Source organism: Canis lupus, chromosome 28, assembly GCF_003254725.2.
Source record: "Canis lupus dingo isolate Sandy chromosome 28, ASM325472v2, whole genome shotgun sequence".
In the NCBI taxonomy this organism is placed as follows: Eukaryota; Metazoa; Chordata; class Mammalia; order Carnivora; family Canidae; genus Canis; species Canis lupus.
Window position 1 is genome coordinate 24340521 of NC_064270.1, and position 12974 is coordinate 24353494.

At 47.6% G+C, this 12974-nt stretch overlaps 2 protein-coding genes across 51 annotated transcripts in view; one reads left to right on the plus strand and one right to left on the minus strand.

Annotated features, from left to right (window-relative positions):
- The window catches only part of TCF7L2 (transcription factor 7 like 2), a 281057-nt gene that overhangs the window by 186700 nt on the left and 81383 nt on the right, over nucleotides 1–12974 (plus strand). For 22 of the 50 annotated variants that reach the window (XM_025467219.3, XM_025467222.3, XM_025467221.3 and 19 more), the window contains 4 exons: nucleotides 2426–2474; nucleotides 3056–3106; nucleotides 4406–4478; nucleotides 9980–12204. In XM_025467219.3, the coding sequence (XP_025323004.3) occupies nucleotides 2426–2474; nucleotides 3056–3106; nucleotides 4406–4478; nucleotides 9980–10460 (654 nt within the window). In that variant the 3' untranslated portion in view covers nucleotides 10461–12204. Of the gene's footprint in view, nucleotides 1–2425; nucleotides 2475–3055; nucleotides 3107–4405; nucleotides 4479–5118; nucleotides 5192–6077; nucleotides 6103–9979; nucleotides 12205–12974 lie in introns of those variants that run through there. The other 28 variants (XR_007406926.1, XR_007406927.1, XR_007406925.1 and 25 more) reach the window with 10 other exon arrangements.
- Nucleotides 7941–9660, minus strand: LOC125753949 (uncharacterized). Its single transcript, XM_049103628.1, has 2 exons — nucleotides 9255–9660; nucleotides 7941–8997 (listed from the first exon to the last, which is right to left on the minus strand). Exons 1-2 carry the CDS (start codon nucleotides 9460–9462, stop codon nucleotides 8717–8719), a joined length of 489 nt encoding a protein of 162 aa, XP_048959585.1. The 5' UTR covers nucleotides 9463–9660; the 3' UTR covers nucleotides 7941–8716.

The following is a 12974-nucleotide window of genomic DNA, read 5'->3' on the forward strand; positions in this document are numbered from 1 at the left end:
ATAGGAGTTTCTATACGTTGCTTTGGTAGTTGTAAAGATTCTTCTGGAAGAAGTTTTCTGAGCTAACTTCATGCCTCTTTCATGTTCCTGCTTTTCCAGTAATGGAAGCCTTAGCAAAATAAGATTGAATAAAATCATCACATTTGGGTTGTCGGACTTGGCACATTCTGGAGCATAAAAGAAAAGAGTTTGGTCCCATAGTGCTGTCCAACCCGTGGCATTATATTAGAACATTATTGCCTTTCTGGCTATTCCAGATTAGGTAAAGGACACGAATGTTAAACCATTTGCTCATCTTTCATTCCCCACCTCCCCGCCTCCCCCCCCCCCCCGCCCCACCGGCCGAAGACCTCCATAGTTAGGCTTCTTCTTTTGTTACATCTAAGAAGATAATGAGGTGGCTGCCTCCCTTGAGACATGTGTCCCTCTTCACTAAATATTATTTATTAAGCTACTGCTTGTCCTTTTCTGATTAAAACACAGCCCCTGTCCTCTAAAAGCCTTTAGTTTAAGTGACTCTTTCCTCGTCACGAACATTTCAATTATATATCCTAAACTGACAGCTTCCCATGGGGACTAGAACTTTCAGCTGCCTTTCAGGATGTATTGTGGGAAACTAGAAATGGGTGAGCCCTGTATTAAACCAGAGGTGACTGAGAATCCATTGGGCATGTGGATGCTGACACTGCCCGGAGTCACAGTGGTTTCCTGTGCCTAGCTGAATGTTCACTCAGGCTCCTAAATGAATGGAAATGAGCCCCTTCTGCCTTTTCCAAGATGGCCAGGCAGCACTTGGCAGCTCCCCTAGGAGAGCCACAAACATGAAGACGAGCTGCTGAGGCTCATGAGAAGGCCCCATGAACTCCTTTTACTTTTTTATTTTTGAATTGTCTATCAGTGGGCACCTGCCTGGGTGGCTCAGTTGGTTAAGCATCTGACTCTTGGTTTAGGTTCAGGTCATGATCTCAGGATTGTGAGATGGAGCCCCACATGGAGCTCTGTGCTCAGTGGGGAGTCCGCTTAAGATTCTTGCTCCTTCTGCCCCTGCCCCTCCAACATGCGAGATTGCTTTTGGGGTTGTGGTTGTGCACGTAAACTCTCTGACTTGCTCTCTCTCAAATAAAGAAAAATCTTTACGTTGTTTATCAAAGAAGGTAAATGTATCAGTGTTTCAAACTCAAGGCCAAGACAAGCTTCCCAAATGCTATGGGCCCCAAGATCTGAGAGAAAAGATGGGCTTTCTCTGAGACATTTGGCTCTCAGCCCTTGGGTGGAGCTAAAATCATGGCATCTCCATCTTGAGGTTCTCCATACAGGGCCTTACGAGTTGCCAAGTTTACTACCCATCACTCTTGTTTTCTCTTCCAGACCTGACGTCAACATACCAAGAGAACTTTTAGGCAGAGGCAGTATTTAGATGTTCTGAAACAGACAGATGTGTAGGCCAGTCCTCTCGTTTGTGACATTTCATATATACCCAGCATCTGACTCCCAACGGATAGGATGGGCAGTAACGAGGCAAGAGAGAACTAGTTTCAGATCTGCAGGGATGCAGTCATCCTTACAGAGCTCTTCCCTGTTCCCATGCCACATCCCAGCTACGAGCAGATGGTAAAGGGTCCGGGTTGGAGAATGTGAATGACCCCATGCAATTCATCCCTGTAATCAATTAAAAACCTTCCTCAGAGGGCAAGGGATTAAATATGTAGGCAGCACAGCCTAGCAGGTAAGGGCTGTGGAACTGAGAGCTCTTGTGTTCCCATCCCGGCCCCAGCATTCGCTAGCTGTGTGATCTCTGAAAATTCACATACCCCCTTTGTCCTTGAATTTCCTTATCTCTAGAATTGGAACAGCAGTAGTACCTGTTGTACATGATTGTGTGAGGGGAAACATGACTCAATGTGCATAGGGCACTTAGAATCATGCCTGGCACATAGTATGTACTAAATAAATGTTAGCTGTTGTTACTAGGAAAGCCCCAGCTAAAGCTTTTGTTTTTTGATTGAGGGAAACAGAGGCCTTTTGGCCACCTCTACAGTCACTTGACACTTGGCTGTGGGCCCTTGGGCCACTCCCAACCCTGTCTCTCTACATCTCCCTAAATCTTCCTTCATCAGTTCTCTTCTCCCACTTGTGGGATCAGATGCTCTGGGTCAGGTTTGAGAATGGACCGAGGTGTGTGGAGGTCTTTCCTTCATCCCCTGCTGACCCCTTCTCTTCTCCTTGCTGGGTGTGTCCCTCTGGCTGGAGCACAACTGAGGGCATTTGGATTTAAGGGGGTGGGGTTGGGGTGGGTGTGGACTGAAACCTTGGCCTCCCTCCTGCCTTTACAGGTGAGCCCAGACTTCCTCCCTCTCCTCCCCGCCCCCCCCCCCCCCACTTCTATTTGCTGAAATAATCCCTTGTGTTTCCTCTGTCCCTGCAGGGCAAGAAGAAGAAGAGGAAAAGGGACAAGCAGCCTGGAGAGACCAATGGTAAGCCAGGCTAAGGAGGAAGGAGGAAGGAGCGGTGCTGTGAGGACCACTCATTCACTTTAGGTTTCTGTCTGGGGGGAGGCAGGAGAAATTTCAAGGCCAGGATATTGTGGGGGAACCCATCTTAGCCAGCCTTTTTGTGTATGCATTTTAATTAATTGCTTCATGACTGCCCTTTTAAAGCTAGTAACATTCATTGTTGCATGAAAAGCACATTGTAATTCTAGTGGAATGTGTTTTTAAATAACCGCAGAGCCTGTAACGGGAGGGTGGTAGGCATGCCTATGCGGGGTTTATGCAGTCTGCTGATTTTGTCTGTGTCTGTAGGGATGAGGAAGGGGCTGGGGGAGGAGGAGGGGGGTGTGTGAGTGTTTGATATTAACTGGGCTGTTCCTGAATGTTCTGATGCATGCCTTTACAGTGGTAAATTGCACCCAATTTAAATTAAGGAGGTTTGTCATTCTCTAGGAGAAATTAGAAATACTGCATAGGCAATATCAGAAGGTCCCCTTGGAGAAGGCCAGGCTTTTACAAACAACAAAAATTTTGAAGGCTTTGTATAATTTGTTCTTTTTTTTCAGAACACAGCGAATGTTTCCTAAATCCTTGCCTTTCACTTCCTCCGATTACAGGTGCTAATGTCATTTTGAGTCATTAAAATAGTCGATAAAATGTTTTTTTAATTTTTCTTGCCATTATAGTTTTATTAACATTAAACACGTATGACATTTGAACATCCTTTAAAATGACCATCTACACGGTTTCGTATGTTTCGGTAGATTTTTTTTTTTCAGTTGCTTTTATTGTTTTTTTTTTTTTTTTAATTTAATTTAACTTTCGCTTTGTTTATTTATTTATTTTTCCCATAACAGTTGTTTAAGCAGTGATGACAGTGACTTAGTGTTGAACTAACTGTGCAAATTGAATATGCAGTATTTCTTTAAAAGAGACTGGTAAAAAAAATAATAATAATAAGTAAATAAATAAATAACAAGCAAAAACCAACCAAAATGGAAGGAATTCAGTAATAAACCTCCTTAATCTAATGGCATTTTCCGTTGCTCCCACTAAGTTTTCTCACGCAAGCATGCATCCGCAGTATGATTTTTTTCTCCTTCGCTTTTTTTTATTTTAGTTTTTTTCTTCCTTTTGCTTTCCTGCTCCTAATTTGCAAATCCACTAGCATTTTACTGACTGTACCTGCTTAAAAGCTGCTATGAGCTTCTGACTAACCCTGACCAGCTCATTCATACTGCCTGTTCACCTTCATCTATTCTTCTGTTAGTAGTCATGAAAATCGGTTAAAAAAAAAAAGAAAAGAAAAACATTTCAAAAGCTGCAATATCCCAGTACCACAACCCCTTTTCTTTCTTTATTTCTTTCTGTTTTGTTTTGTTTTGTTCTGTTTTTATTTGTAGTTTTTTTTTCTTTTTTAAACTGTTGTACTCTGAGAAGAAAAAAGCATGTTACAAACTTAATCCCCTCCTTCGCTTTATTTTCTTCTTTAAGAAAAACAAATTGAGAGAGGGCTAGGAAAAAAAAAAAAAAGGAAAGCAGAACCAAAAGGAAAAATACTATTTAAAATTTCGTTTTTTCAGTATCTGACTTCCCTTTATCCGCTCAAAACAAATCGGAGAGACAGTCCTTAAAGAAGGGATACTGCAGCTTTATTTGCAACAGCTAATTTCACCAGTTGAATAAGAATGTGATTTTTACCTTTTTTTTTTTTTAATTAAAGAAAGTTAAAAATCGAAAGTCGCTATTTGTCATTAGTAACCAGGTCATTGATTTATTCCCTTTTTTATTTTTATTTTTTTCTTATTTGTATCTTTCTCTCCCCCCCCTTCCCCCTCTCTCTCTCTCTCTCTCTCTCCCTCTCTCTCTCTCCCATGTCCTCCTCCTCTGCTCGCTTCTCTCTTGAACTCATTCAGACCTGAGCGCTCCTAAGAAATGCCGAGCGCGCTTTGGCCTTGATCAACAGAATAACTGGTGCGGCCCTTGCAGGTGTGTATAGATCTCCCAGATTTGCTGTGCTGGTCTGCAGCTGGTCTATTCCATCCTTTCTCCCCTTCTCTGGCCTGTTGCTTTGTAGCTCTGTGTGTGGATCTTAGGAGACACGAGGGCGCGGGACACTGCTCTGTGAGGGATGTGCTTGTCCTCCCCGCTGCTGCTAGCCAAAATGCCACTGTAAAACAGCATCATTTGTGCCTCCTCGGGTCAGCGACAGCAAACCCCAGCGCGCCCCCTCCCAGGGAACGTTGCCTGCCAACCCCCTTCCTCATGACAACCCAGGATGGGGCTCAGTGACATCCATCGTAACCCTGGCCTAGGTAGAAGCAAACAACGTCACCTTTTCCCCTCCTTCTCTCTTCTATTTTTATTTATTTATTTATTTTCCTTGTTGTATTTTGGTTTCCAGTTGGTTTTTTTTTTTTTTATGTATGTGTGTGTGTGTTTTATTGTTTTGTTTTATTTTTTTCTTTTGCCTCATAGAAGTCTTTTCTTTCATGTCCTTGGTGAGGGAAGGCAATCAGAGAGAGCCGAGGTCATAGAGAAGACAAGTCAGCTGTAGCTGAGATTTCACATCCAACTGAGCATGACCCACCATTGTGTTGTATTTTTTGTGTTTACCTTATGCTAACAGATGCAAATACTCCAAAGAAGTGTCGGGCACTGTTCGGGCTTGACCGACAGACTTTATGGTGCAAACCATGCAGGTATATTACCGCTGTGAGGCCTTTGGGAAAATCAAAGCATTCTGTCCTTCTGGTACCTTAGCGTGTCAATATATTTTGACCTCGTTCCCGTCGACTTCCCTACCGGCATCAATGACTAATGATCCTCGCTCTTCACAATTTCCTTGCTAATTTTATGCCGTATCCTCTCCCCACTTTCTCTTTGTCTCTTTCCCCCTTGCTCTTACAAACAACCTATCCAGGCCCCCGGTGGTGGGACTGAAACCACAACCCTAACAGACCAGGACGGGCCCTTCCCCTTTTTGCTTTGAGAGCCAGCATCCTGGAGCTGGCCGGGTCTGCGGCACGTGCACTGAGCATAGACAGCCACCGTGTCCACAGGTTTGAATGAGCTACCGCTTGGCAGCAGTAGCCATTCCCGTGCGCTGCAGAGTCAGGACACTTGGAGAAAGGGCTCTGGGGCAGGCGTTTTTTGCTTTTGTTTTGTTTTGTTTTTCTTTTATGTTGAAAAACCACATGTCTCTGCACGGAGGAGCCCGGTTAGCTGACATTGTTTTACAGTGCTGAAAAGAAGCGTGGCATTGGACGGCATGCATCAGCTAAAGGGCTGTAAGCAGTGTGTCACGCGGTCCCGTACTGCAGCATTGCTAGCCTGCGGAATTCAGAGTACACACCATATATATTTAGAGAGAGAGCAAGAGAGAGCGCATTGCTTCCAAAGTGAATTAGAAGAGTCCAGATTGAACACCCGTGTTCCACCTGCAGGCTTCCATCCAACCCGTAATTGCAGGGAAGGTGTAGGTACTTCCTTCTTGGTGGAGGGATACCGACTCGTCCCTGTCTCACTTCTTTCCTTTAATGACCACCTCTGGTTAAATTTGTTGTTTCTTTGTTCTGATACAAGCAGTCTTTGAATTTGGAATATTATGATGGTAGGTATCTCAACCCCCCAAACACGCTTCCCTGTTTGTAGTGCCTCCTTGTCACGTGTCCCCCCCTTCATGCCTTTGCCATGTGTTCCGTGTTTAGACATTAGATCAGACGTCCATCCCATCACGTGCATGCCCACAAGTCTCCTGTGTCTCCTCCCTCCCCCCAGTGCCTTACGAGGGATTGGCCCAGTGCCTCGAGTTGGCCAGATGTTTAGGGGAGAGACAGGCCCCCCCCCCCACCCCGCCCCCTTATTGAGCGAGAACTCTGCAGACAACCCTCTGCCCCTGAGTGAGGATGCCAGGCCTTGAGAGCGATCCTCTGGTCTTCATCCGGGGAGACGACCGTGTTCACGGAGGGGACAGCGCTTTCCCCACGATCCTGGGCTCTTCTGCGCCACAGAAAAGTGGTTCAGGAGGAGGTGGAGGAAGAACGTTAGGTATTTCGGCCTTACCCAGGGCAGGCCGGTGCTCTGCTCGCCCTGTCTAGGCAGAGGGACTGAGGCAGAACCTCATCGGTCTGTGGAGGAGGACGGTTAGCCGTGGGGTCCCCATCTGAGACGCCCTGCCACGGGAAGGAGTCAGCTAATCGTAGGGCTCCCTCCTGAGTGGGTTTCTCATGAGCTATAGAAACGTATCACTGAGACCACGGTGCCCACCTCGCAATACGGTGTGTGGCTGCATTTGTTTATTTGTGTGTGTGGGGGGGTGTGAGTGGAGGTTTATGGAAACTGCCCCCCCCTTTTTTTTTGTTTCAGAAGCAGTTGCTTCAAGGTAGACTTGACATTTTTTTCCTGAGAGTTCCCATGACTAAGGTTGACCAGGACGGACATCCCCTTATCAGACAGCGTGCACCTTGTTGAAAGCCAAGGTGTGGTACCTGCCTCAGGGGCTGGAAGTTTCGTGACATTTTTACAAAAAAACAAAAGCAAAAACCCTAATTTTTATAGCTGTGTCGCAGACCCGATTTTCAGAAGCGCAGCTCTGAGGGGCCAGCTGTCAGTATGGCAGGCTGCTGTCTGTCCCTCCTCCTTCCTCAGAGTTCTTTCCCCACCTTGACACCGCTAGAAGTTTCCAGGTGGCCACTTGGCTTCTGTGGGGGATGTTTCTCATACCCGAAAAGCATCAGCAGATGCACTGTAGCTCATCGAAGGGTGTCATTCCAAGCAGGATCGGAGGAACCCTTAGTTTCCTTTCGGAATAAATCCACAAGAAGCTACAGGTGGAATTTCAAGAGGCCACCCCTTGGTTGGAGATGGAGCCTGGGTGGGGAGGGAACGTGGATGGGTTTTGCCTGTTTTCTCCCCAACCTTTTCCTCTTTGCCAGGATCTGGCTTGATGCTAAATCCATAGGACAAAAATGTACCTTAAAAAAAAGAAGCAGTTGCAAAATGAGGCGTTTTCTGGCCCAGTCAGAAGTGTGTGTGTGTTCAGCTGCCTTCCCCCCCCCTCCGGCCACCTGTTAGAAGGCGTGTCTCGCTGTCCTTCATAGTCTTCATGTCCCGTGTTCAAAATGCTTCCACTCATCCCCTGGACGTGGAAACCTCCGTGTCATCAGGAGGGCGGGCGGGTGAGGGGAGCGCCAGAAAGGCTCCTAGCCAATCAGGACTCCTTGCTCGCTACACAGGGTTTCTAATTTTATTTGACATTTGAGGACATTTTAACAAGATTCTGTTTTGAGCCCACCAAGTTGCTTTCCCATCTTTTTACTCTGCCCTAATATAGCATGGAATGCTGCTTGACGTCACTCCCCTGTTTTCCTGTTTCTCCTTTTTCTCACCCCCCCTGTCCTTGTCGCTCTCTCACTTTCGCTTATGCCCCGCCCCCTCCCCACCCCTCCCTTCACCCATTTTTAAAATGCATGGACATCTTAGTTTTTTAAGCATGTTTTGATCTGCAGGCTAAGGTGGTTTAAAACTCTGAGAGGCTTAATTATTTATCTTGGTTTCTGGGATGGGAGCAGAACCCACAGTCTGTTTCAATCTATCCCAGAGGAGAAAAGGAACCTTTCCAAATTGAAGGTGAGGGGGGCTGCCCTTGCACCCCTACAGTTCCTTTCCACCCAGAGGGGGGTGTCGGGTAGACCCTGAGGCTTCCACCCCTACCCGGTGGGTCTCAGCCTCTGGGAGGCAGGGAAGGCCAAGCATGTTCGCTCCCCTCCGTCCCCCCTCCCCGCCCTCCTGCCATCTTGCTGAGTCCACACCCCACGCACCGAGGGGCATGAGCAGACCCCTCTGGGGCACAGACCCAAGGAGGAACTCATTACATCCCCCTTCCTTTCAAAGGCCAGTGACATCCGACACCAGGCAGCATCTTCCTGCTTTCCAGGGATGGGAAGCGGGCGGCGCTCGCACACTTGTTTCTAGACAGAGTATTATCCGCCATGGCGTTAACTGTATTCAAGGGCTCCCTAGGTCAGCACGTTCCCTGTATCTGCCTTGTTTTTATAGCGTGCGTGGGGTTGATTCCCAGGATCACCTTTGCTACCAAATCTCATCCCATCGGAGACTGGGATTAATAGTAGGAGAAGCTTTGAGGTCACATGCTCAATTTCTTGAATCGATTTCCCCGACCTTTGATGATACGCAACAGAGTCTGAAATTCTCATCCCTATTTCTTATGTAAACGGGAAATGTAGGGCGGGGGGATTCTGGTTTTGGTGCAGGGCGAAATTTAGTCTTTCCGGCTTAAACACTAATCCCGATAACCCAAACCCCAGAAATTCCATGCTGTGGCTCCCCGGCACTTCTTCTTTGTCGTCACTTCCTCGTGACACGCTGCGCCCTCCGTTGACTGGCCTCGGCATAGTGACAAGGGCAGGATGCCCGACAGTCCCATCCTCACTGTCTCTCCTTCCAGCCTTCTCACTCTGGGGTGGGGGAGGGGAAGACCCCAAATCTTCCAAAAACAAAAATCAAGTTTGGATCGTAATTTAATCCACAACCTGCAGGCCATACAACCAGTTATTCTCGTTCCTTTGGATCATTTTCTGTTTTTCTTTTTCTTCCCCCTCCCCCACCTTGGTTTATCCTCTTCTACCTGTTTTTGGTGGTTTATTTTTGTTTTTTTGTTTTTGTTTTTGTTTTGTTTTGTTTTTTTATTTATTTTGTTTTATTTTTGTTCCCCCCACCCCCACCCCCTTCCCCTCCTCTCACCTGATTCTGACCTCTCTTGATTTGGTGTGGTTCTTAACAGACAAGCCCGAAAGCTCTCTGGGCGCCGGCAGCCTGGCGGTGGAGGTGGTGGTGGCTGTGGTGGTGGTGGTGGTGGTGGTGGTGGTGGTGGTGGTGGTGATGGTGGCAGTGGTGTGAAAACTTCTCGGCCTCTTGCTAGCACTGCCTTCAGCTCTGTGGGTGGGCTCATCAGTCAGCACTCTGAGGGGTTCATATTGATAGGAGGCGCCTGGGGACTGAGTTCTCTTTCTCTGTGACACACACACACACACACACACACACACACACAGACACACCCCCCACTGGGAGTAGGGTGGTGGCAGTGGGAACGGAGGGAAGATGTGCCCTGTGCCCGGCAGGCCAGGGAGTGTCTGAGCCAAACGAGGGATCGCACACTCCCCAGCCGCTCCCCAGCCGCTCCCGCGGGGACGCAGCCGCCGTCTGCACCCTCCGGGCCGCCCACGGGTCCCGGGCCGGGTCGGGGTCGCGGGTGCGTAGCGGGCAGGGGGAGCAGGTAGGTAGGGGCCGGTGCCCCGCTCCTGGCTCCCGGCGCCCGCCCGTCGGCAGCAGAGCAGGCCCCGGCCCCGGCGGAGGGCGCGGAGGGCGCAGAGGGCGCAGGGCACTGGGCACTGGCCCGCCCCGGGCAGGGGCTCTCCCGCCGCATCCCTGCCCGGTACTCACCCGTCGCTCTCTCCCCCTGTTTCTAGGAGAAAAAAAAAGTGCGTTCGCTACATACAAGGTGAAGGCAGCTGCCTCAGTCCACCCTCTTCAGATGGAAGCTTACTAGACTCGCCTCCTCCCTCCCCCAACCTGCTAGGCTCCCCCCCCCCAGACGCCAAGCCACAGACTGAGCAGACCCAGCCGCTGTCGCTGTCCCTGAAGCCCGACCCCCTGGCCCACCTGTCCCTGATGCCTCCGCCGCCCGCGCTCCTGCTCGCCGAGGCCGCCCACGGCAAGGCCCCCGGCCTGTGTCCCAACGGGGCCCTGGACCTGCCCCCCGCCGCCCTGCAGCCGCCCGTCCTGCCCTCGCCCGCGGCGCTTGCACAGCCGTCGACCTCTTCCTTACATTCCCACGGCGCGCTGGCCGGCGCCCAGCCCCAGCCCCAGCCGCAGCCCCAGCCCCAGCCGCAGCCCCAGCCCCAGCCGCAGCCGCAGCCGCTGTCCCTCGTGACCAAGTCTCTAGAATAGCTTTACCCCGGCCCCGGCCCCGGCCCGCTCGCGGGAGGCCTCGCCCTCCTCCCTCCGCCCCTCGCACCCACCCACCCCCACCCCCCCCAAAGGTTTTGTTTTGTACTCTTTTAATTTTGTGCCACGTGGCTACATTAGTTGATGTTTATGGAGTTCATTGGTCAATATTTGACCCATTCTTATTTCAATTTCTCCTTTTAAATATGTAGATGAGAGAAAGAACCTCATGATTCTACCAAAATTTTTATCAACAGCTGTTTAAAGTCTTTGTAGCGTTTAAAAAATATATATATATACATAACTGTTATGTAGTTCGGATAGCTTAGTTTTAAAAGACTGATTAAAAAACAAAAAGGAAAAAAAAAAGAAGAAGAAGAAGAAGAAGCAATTTTGAAGCAGCCCTCCAGCAAGGAGTTGGTTCTGTATTATTTGTATTAAATACGAGCTTGCGAACCAATCATTTTACATCTGGTTTTTAAACCATAAGGGCACGACGAATGCAGTGCCGTTCCTTTTTTTTTTTTCTCTCTGTGTGAAACAACTTTAATTGTGATGTTACTTGTTATTGTTTAAATGTACAGAAACAAAGGGTTAAATGTGTTAATATACCTTGTTCCATGGTGTTGTTCTTTTGGGGGGAGGGGGATGCTACTCAACAATTAATGGAATCACAACGCTGTTGGACCAGTAGTATTTATTGCTTTAGAGATTGCTCGTCGAACCTGTACGTTGTCCCTTTTAAGATATGTTTTCCTTTTTCTTGAAACTGTATAAAGTTTTTTTCCCTTAGCATAAGCATCTTATATATAACAACTCATTTGTACAAGGTTTTTAAGTTTATATATAAAAATGTGTATATATATTTTTTTGTTTCTCTTTTTGACTTTTTTTTTTTTTTTTTTTTTGGCTGTATGAAACCCAGATGCCGCCAAATGGACATTACTAGTTGCATTAAAGGATCAGTAGCATTAACAAAAGTTGCTTTAAAAGCCATCATGTAAAACAAGACTTGAAAATGAGTGAGGGAATTTTAGAGACGCTGCGTGAGCAGTAGCGGGAACCACCGTTTGTTTCTCCTTTGAACTCATAGTCGGCAGCTCTGTACCCTTAGGACACGGCCTGACTGTGTGCAAAACGTTATGTGCCAAAATTCTCAGTGACTTTAGCTTTCTCCCTCTTTTTGATGCTGTAATTTTTGTTCATCATGTTTTGCTGTGATGTTACATAGGTAGATTTGTATGTAGTTTTAATGTCACCTATAACAAGATGTGTTTGGTAGCAGATTGTCCAGAAAGCATTTTAAATGAAGAGGTATAAACCCTTAGGGGCCGAAATTCTGTATATTAGATTACTCTTAAAGGAAAAACCAGCTGCCGCTTTTATGTACACATATGACATACAAGGAGGTGGCAAACTTTAAAAATAAAAAAAACCTAGGCATGTTGATGTTGCAAAATGCTGTATAAAGCTGAAACCTGTTCATTCAGTGCCATTGTAGTTGACATGAAGCGATTGTAAAACTGTCTCCAATTTTTCTCTGGTTTATTAAAATGCTAACTATAACATTTTTTGTGAATACTTTGAATGTTTCCTAACAGTTGTGATGTTACTGTTCCGTTTTATGCTCTTATTCCAATTTCATTTTTAATGGTTTGGAAGCCATTTTTGTAATGAATAAATGTTCATGCTGTACAGTATCTGTAGCATGCCGTTCTGGATTAATAAAAGCAACTTAGTATGTGCAGATCAAGGCTGGCCACTTGTTTCTGTGATTCGGATTTTACCATTGGGGAAGCCGAACCCGCCTTCACCGAGAGGAACCGTATTCCCAGGCTGGATCTTGAGACCTGACCCCGCGGTTGATACGGGTGATGGGTGGGCACGTGACTGGCAAACGGTGGTCTTGCATTCTTCCGACGGGTTGGCATGATTTCTCCTCCTCTCGTTCTTGATGCCTGTTTGACATCCCTGCATACCTGGTTCACTTCTGAGAGCAAAGCACAGTTAGAGTGAATGTCCCGCTTCTGGCTAGAACACAGTCAGCCCGTAGATCTTAGGTTTCTTTCCCACAGTGATCGGCAGAAAGGACTGACTTCTGGTTAATGACTCCTGGTTGTCCAGGAATGGATTTAAGACCCCACCTTGTTACCATTGAAGGACCACTGATGTGGAAGGATTCTAACTTCTAAGAGTCGCACGCAGGGAGAGGTGCCAGGGTGTCGAAATGACACCGAGCAGATGTTGAGCAAGAAGGTTTGTAGAAAACAGGATCAAGGTGAATCACTGAGCGGCTCGTACTGAGGAGTCTTGCTCTGTGTGTGGGACTCAAGTTGTGCGGCTGTACCCTGGTGAGGGTGCAGGTGCATCATCATCATTACCAACCAGGGGCCGCAATAAAGATCTTTCTGAGGTTTCCGCTGTGGTCGTTCTCCGTGCTGATGAGGGTGGATGGGTGCACCTGTATGCCCCCGCTACTCTCAAAGTTTGCGGTATGCCCCTTTGCTTTTATGAAGG